Source organism: Natator depressus, chromosome 3, assembly GCF_965152275.1.
Source record: "Natator depressus isolate rNatDep1 chromosome 3, rNatDep2.hap1, whole genome shotgun sequence".
Taxonomy (NCBI): Eukaryota; Metazoa; Chordata; order Testudines; family Cheloniidae; genus Natator; species Natator depressus.
In genome coordinates this window covers 151,573,440-151,593,189 of record NC_134236.1, presented here as the reverse complement: position 1 = coordinate 151,593,189, position 19,750 = coordinate 151,573,440, and the positions used below count along the sequence as shown (strand labels likewise).

The 19,750-nt window shown below is 40.1% G+C and overlaps 1 protein-coding gene across 2 annotated transcripts in view; it reads left to right on the top strand.

The window, feature by feature from the left end:
- The window catches only part of BTBD9 (BTB domain containing 9), a 290,025-nt gene that overhangs the window by 17,982 nt on the left and 252,293 nt on the right, over positions 1-19,750 (top strand). The window contains exons 1-6 of one of the 2 annotated variants that reach the window (XM_074949108.1): positions 2,960-2,990; positions 5,309-5,519; positions 7,530-7,893; positions 13,540-13,804; positions 16,866-17,085; positions 19,075-19,194. In XM_074949108.1, coding sequence (XP_074805209.1) covers positions 5,335-5,519; positions 7,530-7,893; positions 13,540-13,804; positions 16,866-17,085; positions 19,075-19,194 — 1,154 coding nt within the window. In that variant the 5' untranslated portion in view covers positions 2,960-2,990; positions 5,309-5,334. Of the gene's footprint in view, positions 1-2,959; positions 2,991-5,308; positions 5,520-7,529; positions 7,894-13,539; positions 13,805-16,865; positions 17,086-19,074; positions 19,195-19,750 lie in introns of those variants that run through there. The other variant, XM_074949106.1, reaches the window with a different exon arrangement.

The window sequence follows — 19,750 nt, the reverse complement described above, 5'->3', positions numbered from 1 at the left end:
TGTAATGCAATCTTTTTATCGTGAAAGTTGAATTTACACATGTAGAATAATGTACAAAAAATAACTGCATTAAAAAATAAAACAATGTAAACCTTTAGAGCCTACAGGTCCACTCAGTCCTACTTCTCGCTCAGCCAGTCACTCAGACAAACAAATTTGTTTACATTTGCGGGAGATAGTGCTAACCACTTCTAGTTTACAATGTCACCTGAAAGCGAGAACAGGTGTTTGCATGGCATTGTTGTAGCCGGCGTTGCAAGATATTTACATGCCAGATGCGCTAAAGATTCATATATCCCTTCATGCTTTAACCATCATTCCAGAGGACATGCATCGATGCAGATGATGGATTCTGCTCAATAACGATCCAAAGTACAGCAGACCAATACATGTTCACTTTCATCATCTGAGTCAGATGCCACCAGCAGAAGGTTGATTTTCTTTTTTGTGGTTCAGGTTCTGTAGTTTCCACATGGGCGTGTTGCTCTTGAAGACTTCTGAAAGCATGCTCCACATTCGTCCCGCTCAGATTTTGGAAGGCACTTCAGATTCTTAACCCTTGGGTCGAGTCCTGCAGCTATCTTTAGAAATCTCACATTGGTACCTTCTTTGCATTTAGTCAAATCTGTAGTGAAAGTTTTCTTAAAATGAACAACATGTGCTGGGTCATCATCTGAGACTACTATAACATGAAATATATGGCAGAATGCAGGTAAAACAGCAGGAGACATACTGTTCTCCCCCCCACCCCACCCCAAGGAGCTCAGTCAAAATTTAATTAACACATTATTTTTTTTAACGAGTGTCATCAGCATGGAAGCCCATCCTCTGGAATGGTATTGAAGCATGAAGCGGCACACGAATGTTTAGCATATCTGGCATGTAAATACCTTGCAATGCTGGCAACAAAAGTGCCATGTGAATGCCTGTTCTCACTTTCAGGTTTCAGAGTAGCAGCTGTGTTAGTCTGTATCCGTAAAAAGAAAAAGAGTCCTTGTGGCACCTTAAGGACTAACAATTTATTAGAGCATAAGCTTTCGAAGTGAGCTGTAGCTCATGAAAGCTTATGCTCTAATAAATTTGTTAGTCTCTAAGGTGCCACAAGTACTCCTTTTCTTTTCTCACTTTCAGGTGACATTGTAAATAAGCAGCCGGCAGCATTATCTCCCATAAATGTAAACAATCTTGTTTGTCTTAATGATTGGCTGAACAACAAGTAGGAGTATGTGGCCTTGTAGGCTCTAAAGTTTTACATTGTTTTTCTGAGTGCAGTTATGTAACCAAAAAAAAAAATCTACATTTGTAAGTTGCACTTTCACAATAAAGAGATTGCACTACAGTACTTGTATGAGCTGAATTGAAAAATACTATTGAAAAAAACAGTTGAATTGGAATTCATTTGCAAATTGGATACAATTAACTTAGGCTTGAATAGAGACTGGGAGTGGCTAAGTCATTATGCAAGGTAACCTATTTCCCCTTGTTTTTTCCTACCTCCCCCCCACACGTTCTTGTTAAACCCTGGATTTGTGCTGGAAATGGCCCACCTTGATTATCATACACATTGTAAGGAGAGTGGTCACTTTAGATAAGCTATTACCAGCAGGAGAGTGGGTTTGTGTGTGTGTGCGCGCGCCGGGGGAGCGGGGGGTGAGAGAACCTGGATTTGTGCTGGAAATGGCCCAACTTGATTATCATACACATTGTAAGGAGAGTGGTCACTTTAGATAAGCTATTACCAGCAGGAGAGTGGGGTGGGGGGAGGTATTTTTTCATGCTTTGTGTGTATAAAAAGATCTTCTACACTTTCCACAATATGCATCCGATGAAGTGAGCTGTAGCTCACGAAAGCTTATGCTCAAATAAATTGGTTAGTCTCTAAGGTGCCACAAGTACTCCTTTTCTTTTTGCGACTACAGACTAACACGGCTGTTACTCTGAAAACTATTTCTTTTGTTTATCATTTTTACAGTGCAAGTATTTGTAATAAAAATAATATAAAGTAAGCACTGTACACTTTTTGTCTTCTGTGTTGTAATTTAAATCAATATATTTGAAAATGTAGAAAAACATCCAAAATATTTAATACATTTGAATTGGTATTCTATTGTTTAACAGTGCGATTAAAACTGCGATTAATTGTGATTACTTTTTTTGAGTTAATTGCGCGAGTTAACTGGGATTAATCAACAGCCCTAATTGTAATTTATAGATTTTTATTTGTTCTTTTGGTAAAAAGGTATTACATGATAAAATGCATCTGGTTTTTCCTAAAGACTAATTTGTCTACAAATTTTCAGCAGCTAAAGGTATGTTAATTGATACTATGGTAAAGTCTACTATATAGAGAGCTTTGTTTTTGGGGGTGTTTGATTTATTATTCTTGAAAGTACCATAGCCTCTTTAATGTATCATGGAGGGGACCTATAGGATCACACATTTAAGTAAAGGCTCAGAGTCCCAAATTCATAATTCTCATAAGTGGGAGCGATTCATTTGGCATCAGTGGAGTTGTTTCTGCTTATACTTGCAGTGAGTTTGACCAAGAACACCCACCTAATTTAAGTAATAGGCAGAATGGGAGACCTGGGTTCTGTTCCCCTCGCTACCCTGACCTGTTGTGTGTCCTTGAGTCAGTCACCTCTTCTATCTTCTGCTTTTTCCTCTCTCACCCTTTCTGTCCTGTCTAAATTTAAGCTTTTGGGGGCAGGGATTCTCTTTTTTGTACAGTATCTACCACAGTGAGGCCCTGTTCTCAGAGCTTCTAGATGGTACTGAAATAGAAATACTCTATTTAAACTCAGTTGTATTTTTCGTTCTGCACACTTACTAGAATGTGCACATAAAGCATACGTAGCTAGGAGAATGCATTCAGTTTGTGACACTTCATACTATTTTATTACAGAAATGAATATGTGCAGTATGTGAATTTAATTACTTCTGTCTTCATGGAGGATTGCACACTGTGACAAAGTTCCTGCGCTACCTTGGTGGGTCTTGCGCTTATTGGCGGATTTGCTCACCTTGGAGCTTCACGGCAGCCCTCAGCTTGGCCGTTTTTCTGAATTCACGGTCCAGGTCGATGACTCCTGTGTCTGACCAGGAGTTGGGAGGATTTGGAGGGAACCCGGGCCCACCCTCTACTCTGGGTTCCAGCCCAGGGCCCTGTGGAATGCAGCTGTCTAGAGTGCCTCATGGAACAACTGTGCGACAGCTCCAACTCCCTGGGCTGCTTCCCCATGCCCTCCTCCCGACACCTTTATCCTCACCATAGGACCTTCCTCCTGGTGTCTGATAATGCTTGTATACCTCAGTTCTCCAACAGTCCACATTCTCACTCTCAGCTCCTAGTGCCCCTTGCTCCCAGCTCCTCACATGCACACCAGAAACTGAAGTGAGCTCCTTTTTAAAACCCAGGTGCCCTGATTAGCCTGCCTTAATTGATTCTAGCAGCTTCTTGATTGGCTGCAGGTGTTCTAATCAGCTTGTCCTAATTGTGTCCAGAAGGTTCCTGATTGTTCTGGAACCTTCCCTGTTACCTTACCAAGTGAAAATGGACCTACTTAGCCTGGAGCTAATATATCTGCCTTCTGTTACTCTCCTATAGCCATCTGGCCCGACCCTGTCTCTCACACACACCCAATTTAACATTTTAAATAAAGCTGGTTACTAGAACACAAAAAGTGTCTGAAAACATTTTTGAAGTGTAAAATCTGCATCACTAATGTCAAACCGTTGAACTGACTTTCTCTTAAGTGAACTGCGATGTAAGAATAAATATTAAACCCCAATATTTTACATTGCATGTCCTCACAAGCTGGACTGCACAGAAATAAACTTTAATTTTTAAAATTCCCTTTTCCTTTCTGTGAAATCATTTTGGTACTTCCTGGTTCACAGAAGGTATCCCAGAATACATCATTCTGTGTTATCACAAATATCGCAGCTTGTGTTTATTTGCAATGAGAACTCTGGTATTTGTGTTGCCCCTTTCTTGGATACTTTCAGTGAACAAGGCGATTCTAAGAGAGTATCAAAGAGGGAAAATAACTTAGCCAAAATTTCTGAACTGAATGCTTCCTGAAGGCTGATGGTTGAGGACGCTCAACACACAAATCTGAGCTTAATTCCATTTCTGGGTTTGCTCTGCATTTTACCTTTAAACTCTGAAAAAATGACTGAGAATATTTATAACAAATTTACTCCCCCAGGTTTTTTGGGGAAGTTATAGGAGACTAACAATTGAGGCTTAGAATGGAATGGCCATCACCGACTTAATTTATGGTATAATATTGAAATTTCGTATAATAATGTTCTTAAAGTCAAGGACATATCACCCTTTATGGCTGTCTGCATGTTCTGTTTAAGCTTGTGGATTTCCAGAGGTAAAGCATATGGCTAGAGAATCAAGTGGGGTAGGTTTCTGGTCTGTTAGGTAAGAAGAAAATATTCAGAGGTATATTTTCTGTGTAAATGTAGACAACATGTTATTTCTCTCCCCAAGTGATAGTTGAAGTGTAAGGAATGCTATTTCAAATTATACACCACATGGGTACACACACAAAGTGAAATGAATAGTTAAACCACATGCCTTGTAAATGCCATTTCTCCGCTCGAGATCTTTTAGACTCTGCAATTGAAGAGCAGAAGGTCTTTTTTCTCAAAGCCTCTTCAGTCTGAAAATATACTTGGTGGAGATGGCTTCCCAGTGGATTCCTCTAAGTCTTTCAAGGATTTACTGGAATCTCTGCCTGAACAATCTTCATATGTTAGTAATTAAGAATCACTAATTATTTCAGTTCTAGAAAGTTAATCTGGATCCAATCAGAATATGTCATGAACATCCATAATCTGGCTAATTACTGATGAAAACACTTTAGCATAGATTTCAGTATTTAGACTAAGCCTGTTTACTCAGATGATGATTTCTCTATCCTTGGTCAGTCAACTAATTTTAATTTATACGGAGTTTTGTCTTTTGTGAATCATTTAGTAGTGCAGAAGTTTTACAGCCCGTTCAGTTACTTTGATTTGATTGATGGCATCTTGTTGATTTAGAACAAATGCATTGGCAGAATAAAAGTAGGGTGGAGATATCTGAAATCAAACTGAAATATAATTTTTGAAGCAAGTTGGGTGGGTTCCTATTGTAACTGATTTAGCAGAAACCTCACTAAATTGTTATCCCTTGTAATTGTCTAAATTCCATCTACATTAGCTTTTTTGTAATTGTAACTTGTTCTAACTTGGAGTTAGTTTCAGTACCCAGTTTTAAAAATGCTTATGGTTCTTTTCTTTCTTCCTATAGGTTGCCAATACCATCACTTCATCAAGATGAGTAATAGTCACCCACTCCGTCCTTACACAGCTGTGGGGGAAATTGACCATGTTCACATTTTGTCAGAGAATGTTGGTGCTCTGATGAATGGGGAGGAGTATAGTGATGTTACCTTTATTGTAGAAAAGAAACGTTTTCCTGCACATAGAGTGATTCTGGCTGCCAGATGCCATTATTTCAGGTGATGTATTGCTTCTTGTCAGGCTTAAAGGAAACTTTGTGTATGAAATATACATTAGGAAGTTCACAGAGAAATACTCCCATAATCCACTATTTACTGAACATGACCTTTCTTGTGTGAGTGCTTCCCAGTGCATCAAAGCACTGTGGCCAACTGTAAAAAGCTGGAAAATGCCATGAGATCATAATGTTTTAGACTTTTATTAAATTTGGCTCTCAATTTACAGATTAAAAAGAAATAAACTTCAGAACACAAATGGGATGATGTAAATATGATGATGGTTTCCTCTGTAAAGTAAAAGTGTAAATACAGGTAACATGCTTGTATCATAGAATCATAGGACTGGAGGGGAGCTTGAGAGGTCATCTAGTCCAGTCCCCTGCACTCGTGGCAGGACTAAGTATTATCTAGACCATCCCTGACAGGTATTTGTCTAACCTGCTCTTAAACTCCAATGATGGTGGTTCCACAACCTCCCTAGGCAATTCATTCCAATGCTTAACCACCCTGACAGGTAGGAAGTTTATTCTAATGTCCAACCTAAACCTCCCTTGCTGCAATTTAAGCCCAATTCTTCTTGTCCTATCCTCAGAGGTTAAGAAGAACAATTTTTCTCCTTCCTCCTTGTAACAACCTTTTATGTACTTGAAAACTGTTATCATGTCCCCTGTCAGTCTTCTCTTTTCCAGACTAAATAAACCCAATTTTTTTTAATCTTCCCTCATAGGTTATGTTTTCTAGACCTTTAATAATTTTTGTTCTTCTCTGGACTTTCTCCAATTTGTCCACATCTTTCCTGAAATGTGGTGCCCTGAACTGGACACAGTACTCCAGTTGAGGCCTAATCAGCACGGAGTAGAGAGGAAGAATTACTTCTCGTGTCTTGCTCACAACACTCCCGCTAATACATCCCATAATGATGTCCGCTTTTTTTTTTGCAAAAGTATTACACTGTTGACTGATATTTAGCTTGTGGTCCACTGACCCCCAGATCCCTTTCCTTCCTAGGCAGTCCTCCTTCCTAGGCAGTCATTTCCCATTTTGTATACAACTTATTTATTAAAAATGTTTAGTTTTAGCCTTTCTTGCTGAAATTGCTCATTTAAAAGAGTCTATCTGCTGCAATATGAACTAGGAAAATACTGTATGTTTAAAAATTGGGTTGAAACTCATGTCTCATTTTAACACAGCAGATCTACTTACCATTCTTAAAATGTACCTAGTAAAATTTCAAGATAATTCTTCTCTTATATGAATGCCAGAGATGCTAGTGATTAAACTAAGACGTATGTGTACAGAATGCACAAATTACCTATCATCTAGAGAAAACACGTTGCAAATTTTTTGATTCTTCTCAAGTCTCATCACCTCGGCCTCCAATGCTGTCCTATGCCATAGTTAGTGGATAGAGCAAGGAAATAGGGATTGATACTCCTGGGTTCTGTTGTCAGTTCTGCTATTCTTTCATAGTAAGAGCATTAGCAAGTCATTTCACCTGTCTGTACTTCTGCTTCCCCAACTTTCAGTGGGGCTGTGCAGGTGTCACTAAGGACATAATTTTTTTCTGAAAACTCTATACTGCTGGTGGTGATGTGTGAGTATGAAAGAACCTAACTTAACTGTCAGATTCCAGGGTGAATTTTCAGAGCTGAAATTAAAAAAACAAACAAAATCCACTTCACATCCCATTCTTTTTACCTGTAAACTGACTAAACTTGATGTAGAATAATTGAGATAATGATGAAGAGACTCCCACAGTGCTATTCCTACGTAGACACTATCAGAGTAGAGCTGAATTTTAAGCTGTCTGCACAGCTTCCATTTCATATTTTCAAGACCATTCTTTTTCATTTTATGTGGTCTCTTCTGAGGAGCCATTGCAAGTATACCTTCATTTATTTTTTCACCTGGCATTTGGATGCTTGCTTTATTTACTTTACTGTTTAAATATATATAATAAGGCACCTATTGTGAGGGTGCAGGTTTCTCACATTTTCTTTCTGTCTCTAGAGCATTATTATATGGTGGAATGAGAGAATCTCAGCCTGAAGCAGAAATCCCTCTTCAGGATACCACTGCAGAAGCATTTACAATGCTGCTGAAATATATCTACACAGGCCGTGCTACATTAAGAGATGAGAAAGAAGAGATACTCCTGGATTTCCTGAGCCTGGCTCACAAATATGGATTCCCAGAATTGGAGGATTCCACCTCTGAATATCTTTGCACCATACTTAATATTCAGAATGTTTGTATGACCTTTGATGTTGCCAGTCTCTACTCACTCCCTAAACTGACTTGTATGTGCTGTATGTTTATGGATAGAAATGCTCAAGAGGTGCTCTCCAGCGAAGGCTTTCTGTCACTTTCTAAGGTGCGTCTTTGTAAGTTCTTTCAGACATGTTGGTTGTGGTCTACAAAAAACACTATGATAAAATGCTAATTGTGGTCTGAAATGAAGAAAAGAGAAGCATAGGCCAAATAATAAGAGACTTTAATAGTAAGGTCAATTAGCAGTGAAATTGCATTGCTGGAGTTACTCAAGTCAAGATGAGATGAATAAGTAATATTTTGTAGAATTCTATAAACATAAACATTGTGGTAATAAAGAGACCCTAAAGATCATTCCTAAATGTAATATCTATTGAGCTAGTCAGTTGTGACCAATTATAAAACTTAAACGTGACTCTTAACAGGACATTGTCAAGGGTAGGAGGAAAATATTTACCTTCTTTTCTTCTGTATGTTTTCTTACATATTTGTAAAGTCTGCACTGTCCTTTAAACAGAGTAGTCTGGCGTTTGAAATCTGGCCAAAGTGTACGCAGTAAAGGTTTGGAGGAGGGAGTTGCAAAGATGGCATAAAACTCAGTTTATGTTCATTTTCCTGATCCTAGGGCTCCTATACTCAGGATCATTCTCCCAGCACAAGTTGGAGCAGCCGTTGGGCTGCTGCAATGTACATCAGCTGTTAATTGTCGCAATGGGCTGAAACCACAATTTTGGATTATTGCAGTGTAGTTATGTCCCTTCCTCTGGTCACACCCCCTACATTGTACTAGATGTAGTATATGAATGTGCGTAGGAATCTCTGTGGTGGCTCTGTGCCACTGGAGTTCCCCCATGCACTAGAACAGGGGTGGGCAAACTTTTTGGCCCGAGGGCCACATCGGGTTTGCGAAACTGTATGGAGGGCCGGGTAGGGAAGGCTGTGCCTCCCCAAACAGCCTGGCCCCCACCCCCTCCCACTTCCTGCCCCCTCAGAACCCTTGAGCCATCCAACCCCCCAGCTCCTTGTCCCCTGACCGCCTCCTCCCAGGACTCCCCACCCCCTATCCAACTCCCCGACCCCTGACAGGGCCCCCCAGGACTCCCACGCTTATCCAACCGCTCCCTGTCCCCTGACTGCCCCCCTCCAGAACCTCTGACCCATCCAACCCCCCCGCTCCTTGTCCCATAACTGCCCCCCCCCCGGACCTCACTCTTATTCAACGCCCCCCCTGCTCCCTGTTCCCTGACTGACCCGACCCCTGTCCACACCCCCGACCCCTGACAGGCCCCCCGGGCCTCCCACACCTATCCAACCTCCCCTATTCCCCATCCCCTGACTGCTCCCCCCAAACCTCCGCCCCATCCAACCTCCCCCTGCTCTCTGACAGCCCCCCGGGATTCCCTGCCCCTTATCCAACCCCCCCACTCCCTTACCATGCCTCTGAGAGCACCAGGACTGCCAGCCGTGCCGCCCAGCTAGAGCCAGTTCCGCTGCCCGTGTGGCAGCGTGGCTGCGGGGAAGGGGAGGCAGCAGGGGAGGGGCAGGGGGCTAGCCTCCCTGGCCGGGAGCTCAAGGGCCGGTCAGGACGGTTCTGTGGGCCGGATGTGGCCCGCGGGCCGTAGTTTGCCGACCTCTGCACTAGATTTCAGAGTAGCAGCCGTATTAGTCTATATCCACAAAAAGAACAGGAGTACTTGTGGCACCTTAGAGACTAACAAATTTATCTGAGCATAAGCTTTCGTGGGGTACAGCCCACTTCATCAGATGCATGCAGTGGAAAATACAGTTGGACAATTTTATATACACAGAGAACATGAAACAATGGGTGTTACCATGCACACTATAATGAGAGTGATAAGTTAAGGTGAGCTATTACCAGCAGGTGAGAAAAAAAAACCTTTTATAATGATAATCAAGATGGGCCATTTCCAGCAGTTGACAAGAACGTGTGAGGAACAGTAGGGGGGGAAATAAACATGGGGAAATAATTTTACTTTTGTAATGACACAACCACTCCCAGTCTTTATTCAAGCCTAATTTAATGGTATCCAATTTGCAGATTAATTCCAATTCAGCAGTCTCTCGTTGGAGTCTGTTTTTGAAGTTTTGTTGTTGTAATATTGTGACTTTTAGGTCTGTAATTGAGTGACCAGAGAGATTGAAGTGTTCTCTGACAGGTTTTTGAATGTTATAATTCTTGACGTCTGATTTGTGTCCATTTATTCTTTTACATAGAGACTGTCCGGTTTGGCCAATGTACATGGCAGAGGGGCATTGCTGGCACACGATGGCATATATCACATTGGTAGATGTGCAGTTGAAGGAGCCTCTGATAATGTGGCTGATGTGATTAGGCCCTATGATGGTGTCCCCTGAATAGATATGTGGACACAGTTGGCAATGGGCTTTGTTGCAAGGATAGGTTCCTGGGTTAGTGTTTTTCGTGTGTGGTTGCTGGTAAGTATTTGCTTCAGGTTGGGGGGCTGTCTGTAAGCAAGGACTGGCCTGTCTCCCAAGATCTGTGTGAGTGATGGGTCGTCCTTCAGGATAGGTTGTAAATCTTTGATGATGTGCTAGAGAGGTTTTAGTTGGGGGCTGAAGGTGATGGCTAGTGGCGTTCTGTTATTTTCTTTGTTGGGCCTGTCCTGTAGTAGGTGACTTCTGGGTACTCTTCTGGCTCTGTCAACCTGTTTCTTCACTTCCGCAGGTGGGTATTGTAGTTGTAAGAATGCTTGATAGAGATCTTGTAGGTGTTTGTCTCTGTCTGAGCGGTTGGAGCAAATGCGGTTGTATCGTAGAGCTTGGCTGTAGACAATGGATTGTGTGGTGTGGTCTGGATGAAAGCTGGAGGCATGTAGGTAAGTATAGCGGTCAGTAGGTTTCCGGTATAGGGTGGTGGTTGTGACCGTCGCTTATTAGCACCGTAGTGTCCAGGAAGTAGACCTGTTGTGTGGACTGGTCCAGGCTAATGTTGATGGTGGGATGGAAATTGTTGAAATCTTGGTGGAATTCCTCAAGGGCTTCTTTTCCATGGGTCCAGATGATGAAGATGTCATCAATGTAGCGCAAGTAGAGTAGAGGCATTAGGGGACGAGAGCTGAGGAAGCATTGTTCTAAGTCAGCCATAAAAATGTTGGCATACTGTGGGGCCATGCGGGTACCCATAGCAGTGCTGCTGATTTGAAGGTATATACATTGTCCCCAAATGTGAAATAGTTATGGGTGAGGACAAAGTCACAAAGGTCAGCCACCAGGTTTGCTGTGACATTATCTGGGATACTGTTCCTGATGGCTTGTAGTCCATCTTTGTATGGAATGTTGGTGTAGAGGGATTCTACATCCATAGTGGCTAGGATAGTGTTTTCAGGAAGATCACTTATGGATTGTAGTTTCCTCAGAAAGTCAGTGGTGGTTCGAAGATAGCTAGGAGTGCTGGTAGCATAGGGCCTGAGGAGGGAGTCTACATAGCCAGACAATCGTGCTGTCAGGGTGCCGATGCCTGAGATGACAGAGCGTCCAGTATTTCCACATTTATGGATCTTGGGTAGCAGATGGAATACCCCTGCTCGGGGCTCTAGGGGTGTGTCTAGGCAGCTCTCCAACACCACATTCTACAAGCAATTACCCTCTGATCCCACTAAGGGTTACCAAAAGAAACTACACCATCTGCTCAAGAAACTCCCTGAAAAAGCACAAGAGCAAATCCGCACAGACACACCCCTAGAACCCCGAGCAGGCACCCTGACAGCAGGATTGTCTGGCTATGTAGACTCCCTCCTCAGGCTCTACGCTACCAGCACTCCTAGCTGTCTTTGAGACACCACTGACTTCCTGAGGAAACTACAGTCCTGCTGGTAATAGCTCACCTTAACTGATCACTCTCAGGTTTGAGCATTGGCCTGCTAAACCCAGGGTTGTGAGTTCAATCCTTGAGGGGGCCATTTAGGGATCTGGGGCAAAAATTGGGGATTGGCCCTGCTTTGAGCAGGGGGTTGGACTAGATGACCTCCTGAGGTCCCTTCCAACCCTGATATTCTATGATTCTATGATTATAGTGTGCATGGTAATACCCATTGTTTCATATTCTTTGTGTATATAAAATCGTCCTGTATTTTCCACTGCATGCATCCGATGAAGTGGGTTGTAGCCCACAAAACCTTATGCTCAAATAAATTGGTTAGTCTCTAAGGTGTCACAAGTACTCCTGTTCTCTCTGCACTAGAGTGAGCCTTCTGGGCTGGATACATCGATGTTACAATGCCAAGTGGCTACACTGCACCAGAGGATTTAGTCTTAGATGTCTTTTCTTCTACAGTAAATGCTCCCATATTGTTTCATCTGCCTCAAAACTCAGTACCAGTAACCCAGCACTCAAACCAGCATACATGTGAAGTAGCAGAATTTTTTTTGTAAGAATGCAAGTTTCAGTTTCAAGCTTTCAATGTGTTTTTATAAAGGGATATTAAAATGTGTATGAAAAATATTTCAAGTCCCTTTTACTGTAAAAAATACACTGACTTTTTTGGCAGGTTTAATGAGAACATTTATTCTACGAATAGGGACCAGAGACCTTACAGAGCTAACTAACTTGGTATCTTGTTACAAAGGAGACTATAATTGCTTCCGCTCCCTTTTGACACTTAAGTCCTCACTGTTAACTGCTTGATGCCAGATATTATATGTCAACTAAGAATGCACTGGGGATAACATCAGTGTAGAATGGAACAAATCAGCAGACTCCATTGACCAGGAAACATGCTACCTCCTTTCAGTAACTGGAGTTTGTGGGATAACCAGTGCTGCAGGAGGACTTCCTTGTTCTAAGGCTCATTCCTACTTATACTGTCTGCAAAGTGAAAATGCAAAAAGTTGTTCAATTCTGGTTGGTTTCATTTTGCAGTAGGTGCGTGTTTGTGCTTCTGTCCAGGAAATAGTTACGTGAATCTTTTCTGCAGTTACCAGCTTGGCCCCAAAAAAGAAAGGAGGAGGGAAAGAGCTTGGAGTGGGTGATACAAAACCTGCATCTAATTTTCACGCCAGTGATCATATAGCTTAGATCATAAGTTCAGAGGTGTGCTACCAAAATTTTACTTTAGCAGCCCACTATACTGCCAAATCTAAAAATCACCTTTATTTACTCCTTGACCCATCAGAACCGAGAATTTAAAGATACCATTAATTTGAGTGGCTTAACACACTTACACACTCTAAGCCTAGTTGTGGTGGTGGTGGTACAATCATAACCCATTACGTAAGTAGAAAACCTAGAATTCTTGCATAAGTGATTAAAATGAGTAAAAGCAAGGAAGCTATAACTGAGTACAATACTCAAAATAAAAACTGAAAGGCCAGGGAGGCTGCTCAGTAAGAGTATCATAGTGAGCCAGTAGTGTTTTCGTCTCTGACCAAGAAGGTTAGGGTTCAAGTATGAGGACTTTGGCTTATACTTTGATCTGACAGTGCAGGGCATTCACTCCTTTGGGAATGTTGCTCTGTTAGAGGTGCCATCTGCTAGATAGGTATTAAACCAACATCCTGACCAAAATTCCTTTTCTCAGTTAAGTACTTTTTAATGCCCTGGCTACATGTAAGCTATTTAATGGCAGTTAATGGCTATGGTGTTTGTCTGCAGAGTCACTGTCCCACTAGTATAATCAAGTTTTGAAAACTTTTATAGCTCTACTAGTTAAAGATCTGTTAATTTTTGTTATGTTTTAGACATGAATTTTCTTGGATGTTCTCTACTTAGGCTGCTCTTCTAAATGTTGTGCTGAGGGATTCATTTGCAGCACCTGAGAAGGATATTTTCCAGGCTTTGATGAACTGGTGTAAACATAACCCCAAGGAGAATCATGCTGAAATCATGCAGGCAGTACGCTTACCCCTGATGAGTCTGACAGAGCTACTAAATGTTGTAAGACCTTCTGGATTGCTGTCGCCTGATGCCATTCTGGATGCCATTAAAGTCCGTTCTGAAAGTCGGGACATGGACCTCAACTACAGGGGCATGCTAAGTGAGCATCAGTATTTTTTTAAACTTGTTGAGGATGGACTTTCAAAATGCAACTGTTCTGTGGCGAGGGCCCTGCCAAATCCACAGCCATGAAAAAATGTGTCATGGACCGTGAAATCTGGCTTCCTCCTGTGAAATCAGGTCTTTTGTGTGCTTTTACCCTATACTATACAGATTTCATGGGAGAGACCAGTGTTTCTCAAATTGGGGGTCCTGACCCAAAACGGAATTGCAGGGGGTCCCAAGATTATTTTAAGGGCGTTATGGTATTGCCACCCTTGATTCTGCGTTGCCTTCAAAGGTGGGTGGCTGGAGAGTGGTGGCTGTTGGCCAGGCACCCAGCTCTGAAGGCAGCGCCCTGCTAACAGCAGCACAGAAGTAAGTATGGCAATACCATACCATGCCACCCTCACTTCTGCACTGCTGCCTTAAGAGCTAGGCGGCTGGAGAGCAGCAGCTGCTGACTGAGGGCCCAGCTCTGTAGGCAGCAGCACAGAAGCAAGGGTGGCAATGCCATACCATGCCATCCTCACTTCTGCACTGCTGCTGGCAGTGGCTTTCCCTTAAGGGCTGGGCTGCCAGCCAGCAGCCATTGCTCTCCAGCTGCCCAGCACTGAAGGCAGCACCACTGCCAGCAGTCGTGCAGAGGTAAGGATAGAAGTACTGTAACCCCCCCCCAATAACGTTGCAATTCCACCCCCTCCCCGGCCCCCGCAACTCTTTTTTGGGTCAGGACCCCTACAATTATAACACTGTGAAATTTCAGATTTAAATAGCTGAAATCATGAAATTTACTATTTTTTAAATCCTATGACCGTGAAATTGACCAAAATGGACTGTGAGTTTGGTAGGGCCCTATGTATGGATTTATAATTTACCAGTAGAAATGGGTGGTATATTACTAATTGGAAAATGCCTATACAATTAAAATGCCTAAACCAACACCTTGGGAATATCTGAAATTGCTTTAAGTGAGAGTGAATTTTTTATCTGACCTGGAGGCAGAAAGAGCAATGAAAAATATAACTGGAATAGTTTCCTAACTTTCATTTGCTCTTTTTCTGAAGAATTCCAATGGCAGTGATGACAAACATTAAATGGAAATCAGGAAAATATGTTAACTCCACATAGTCTAGATGTTGCTTCAGCATGTAAATTACAGCAGAGTGCATTTTTATCAAAATGCTTAATTTTTCCTCAAGAAAAACCATTTGCCGAACCTTATATCTAAAAATTAATCAAACTTTAATGCAGACATCTGTCAGATTTTTATTGCCAATTTTGTAATAAAAATAATAGTTTTGCTGTTTAGTTTCAAAATATTCTGTATCTGATTTTTTCTTTTCCCCTTTACATTGTTTGCGCACCTAATGTGTAAAATGAAAATCAGTCCCTGCACCAGAGAGCTTACATTTTAGGTATGAAAAGAGAGGAAAGCATTTCACTTGTGTTTGCTGTAATAGGAACCTGTCTCCACCATTGTACTAGATTATTTGTATCATTTGTGAATTAGGTTTTAACCTTTTACAGTTGGCAAATGTTTTATTAAAACATTTGTGTGCTATAAAGTAATGCTTACATAGCACAGAATATTTACCCTGCAATTGAGAATAATGTTGAATACTCTTAGAGAATATTCTGTATTGTGGTCTCTTAAATCATGCAGGGATGAGCTTTCCATCATGAGAATCTGCTTTTTTTAGCAGCTGTCCCTTCAGATTTTTCACTTCGGAAACTACAGGCCTTACTGATCCTCTGCATTCATGTTGATAACATTTGATAGCAGGCACCGAAGCACATGATTTCTCACCCTGTCAATAATGTAGCTATTTTAAGAATTGAATTCCTGTAGCTTTTCCTTAAGTACTAAGTTCAAATTAAACTGTAAACTATCATCAGAAAACTATTCACTTCAAAGTATTAAATAATGCATCATGAAATGTGTATGGTTAGCCCACTTAATTATTACTACTTTCAGAGAATAGGCAGATTTCCAGGAACTTCACAAACAGTTCAGGATAGAAAGACAACGGTTGTAACAGATCCATGTACATTCTCTCAAAGGAGAGGCTGCCTTGTTCTACACAAGCCTTCCTCCTGTCAATAAATACCTATGTTTCAGCCTTATGATCTGAGACACCATGTACTCAATAGCAAGCTGGACCTAAATTTTGCAGTAAGCTCCATGGATTCTGCAGCAGCTTCATTTAAATCTTAACAAGTTTGAAAAATTAAATATGAACTTAAGTAATACTGGAAACAGTAGCCTGTTATACTAAGTTCAGTTTATTTTTATGCTGTCCACTCATGTTTAGTCTTCAATATGCTTGTAAATATTTGTATTGACAATAAAAGTCTGTTGTACAAAATTAGTGTGGGGTGGGTCCAGCTGGAGGTTGTGACAGGTGGATAAAAGATAGGTGGGACTTTTGGCATTTGTGGAAGCAACGGAGGCTGTTTGTAATTATGGGGGCAGCATCTTAGCTGGGTGTTTCTGCTAACATGTTCGTCAATGAACTGTTTAAAATGTCAACATTTTAACTTACGTTATCTAGGTTTTAGACCTAACACCACATTGAAATGAATGGGAAAATGTACACCCTAAAGCTATTGTCAGCCTGTTTATAGAGTCAGGAAGACAACACAGTATTTTGCATTCAGGTCATATTTTCAGCATTTTCTTTGCAATTATAAGGGATAGAAACATTTTTTTTAAAGAAACAATACTTTATCTCAACACTTTTCAACCATATATCTCAGTATTTTACAAATGAAGTTAAGGATCATTATCTCCAACTGTGTTGATAAGACTAGATTTTGTGGCACAATTCTGGCCACAAAAGGTTGGATTTTGCTGCTTTGGCAGACAAGGGGCCCAAGTTGTAGGCCCTGATTCAAAGACCATTGAGCCAATAAATTCCCATTAACTTCGTTGGCCTTTGGATTAGGCGCTCACAGCCCTGAAGCAACCTGAAGGGTTGTGTAGCCACCAGATCATCTCTGCTAATTTGTTTGTGCTGTAAAATCATAACGGGTAAGCAACTCTTTCTCTCCCCTTTTAGTACCAGGTGAGAACATTGCAACTATGAAATATGGAGCCCAGGTTGTAAAAGGAGAGCTGAAGTCTGCTTTGCTAGATGGGGACACACAGAATTACGACTTGGATCATGGTTTTTCGCGGCACCCGATTGATGATGACTGCCGTTCTGGCATTGAAATTAAACTAGGTCAGCCATCGATAGTCAACCACATACGAATACTACTCTGGGACAGAGATAGCCGGTATGTGACAAGTCACCCTGATTTAAGAGAAATTAAAACTGATTATACCTGACCTGCCTCAATGATAAAATATTGAATTATTAACTTTTATTAAATGCCTATAAATTGCACAGTTTCAGTAGCATATCATGGTTGGGATAACATTGACAACTTGAATTTAAATGTTAATGTTTAACATTCGAATAGGCTTATGAGGTTTTTTTGCTTCATACTTGTTATTTATGTAACAAGTCACGTTCACTTTGCAGTATTAAAATGCATAATATTTTAGTCATCCACATGCTTTAAATATATAAAACTCCTTCTTTTACTAATAGCTGCTTAAATTATTCAAATCATTTTAAACAAGTGGTTCATTTCTCTCCATTTATGCTGTCTACGTTTCTCATTTGCACTTAGATAATGACACTGGGCTGGTCAATTTCACTTTCTGGTTCTCCTGCAGTGACATGATATTTTTGTATTTCAGTTCACAATACTGCAAGAGAATTTTAAAATGAATCCTTTTGGTTAAAATAATACCATTTTAATGAAAAACCTTTCTGTTTGTGTTAGGTTTGTGACAGTAACTTATGTGTAATAAAATTGCTCAGATTGGTAATTACCAAGTTATGAATATAGTTCTTAGGGACCTGTTTAAGGAGATGTGTGAAACTTGAATGATCACTGCCCACTTAACTAATATAACTACCCTACCTCATATTTTATTCTTGCTATTTCGTGTTCTTAAAGAATCAAATTGCACACAAGTTTAACAGTTGGGTGACACTATAACTTTGGAAATTCCAAGCCTTATTTTCTATTAGCAAAAATATATCAATTTAATACTAGCTATCAGGAAGGGGCTTTTTTTAAATTTTATTAATAGTTCTCTAGATCATACAGCTGTTTGCAAATATCTTTATTCTGTTACGCAAGAGGAAAGTTTTCATGCTTTTTGTTTTTCACAGAGTATTACATTTTATATACAACAATGATGAACTTTTCTACATTGAAATGATTCTGTCAACCTAGTGTTGTCTGCATAGGGACTTAGGTCAACTTAACTACATTGCTCAGGTGTGTGGATTTTTCACACCCTGAGCGATGTAGTTGGTTCAATATTATTTTCTAGTGTAGACCATCCTTGTGTTAAACTATTCCCAGGTCTTTAACAATATATAGTCAGTAAATTGTCACCCTGCCACTGGATTTTTGTAACCAACTTTCATTATTTTAGAATAAAAAATATTAACATTACTAATTCTTTCAAATAAACTCACTTATAATCTCAAGTGCAGTTATTGTTCTTTCAATAACGTATACTGATTTTTTTAGACGTGATCTGTTAGTTTAAAAGCTAAACTTTTATTGTTGAGCAAAAGTTCCATCAACTCAGGACTACTGGAATTTGTGTTTTTTTTCTTTCTCCCTTGGAAACACCGAAAGTCAACAGATTTAAAGCTTCTAAAGAAATACTTTTCAGTCAATGCATAAATAACCAATTGTAACAAGATATGAACCAACTAAGTAAAAAAAACAGTAGAATTCAAAAAAAGATTAGATAAATTACATGGAAAGAGAGGCAACTGTACCTAACTAGGTCAAGACTGATAAAGAAAATCAATGAAAAAGATGTCATGACACAAAATAAACTTCCATTTTCCAGTTAAGGGTTTCAGGCTGACATTTATGATCTGCTAAATTTTCTCTGATATCTTGTTAATGTTTCAGTAGAAGTAATTGCAGTGCTGGTTTTAAATTTAGCTCATCTTATTACTGGGAATTCTGAATTTGACCATTTTATGTAGTTCTGAAAATATCTTTTAACATATGATTACATCAAAATTTATTTTTAAAGCAATTTGCAATGCAGTCTCCTCACAGAAGTCTGGATATGGGTTCCTTCTGTGAAAATATATTTTTACATAGACACCAACTTCCAGAAAGCAGGTTATTTCACGAGTATTGACTGCTTCTATTCTAATGATTATTTCTGGCAATCCACAGGTCTTATTCCTACTATATTGAGGTGTCCATGGATGAGCTAGACTGGATCCGTGTGATCGATCATTCTAAATATCTTTGTCGGTCCTGGCAGAAGCTATATTTTCCTGCCCGTGTCTGCAGGTTAGTTTATATGCATAATACTATATGCGTATCTTTCCAATTCTTAGGCACCTAAATAAGTGGCTTGATTTTCACAGGTGTTGAGCACCCACATCTGATAGTAATTTCAATGAAAGTTGTGGATGTCACTTATCTACAAATATCAGACTAGGTCTGTAGATGCAGATAAATAAATAATAAATAAATAAATATGAATTTAGTTGCTGAACTTTAGGGAACCATGTTTGAAAACTTTGGTGCTCTTCTCTCTCTCTAAATATATTTACAGCACAGTTGAACAATAGTTTGCGTATTCTTTTCTCTCTTCCTCTAGTTATAGTCCAATGAGGTAAGACTCTTTAGTATTTTTTCATTCAATAAAAGTAGCACTCAGCAGCTGTGATTTGCTGAGAAATTTGAAATGCTTTAAAATGTTCATGATATACACTGTAAATCTTTTTAATAAATGATCTCTTTTGTATATAAAAATGCAAAGTAAAGTAGTGGAACCATACAGCAAACTAAACAATGATAGCCCAAAAAGGGCCTGTCCCTTCTTGTAGGACTCTTATGCTTC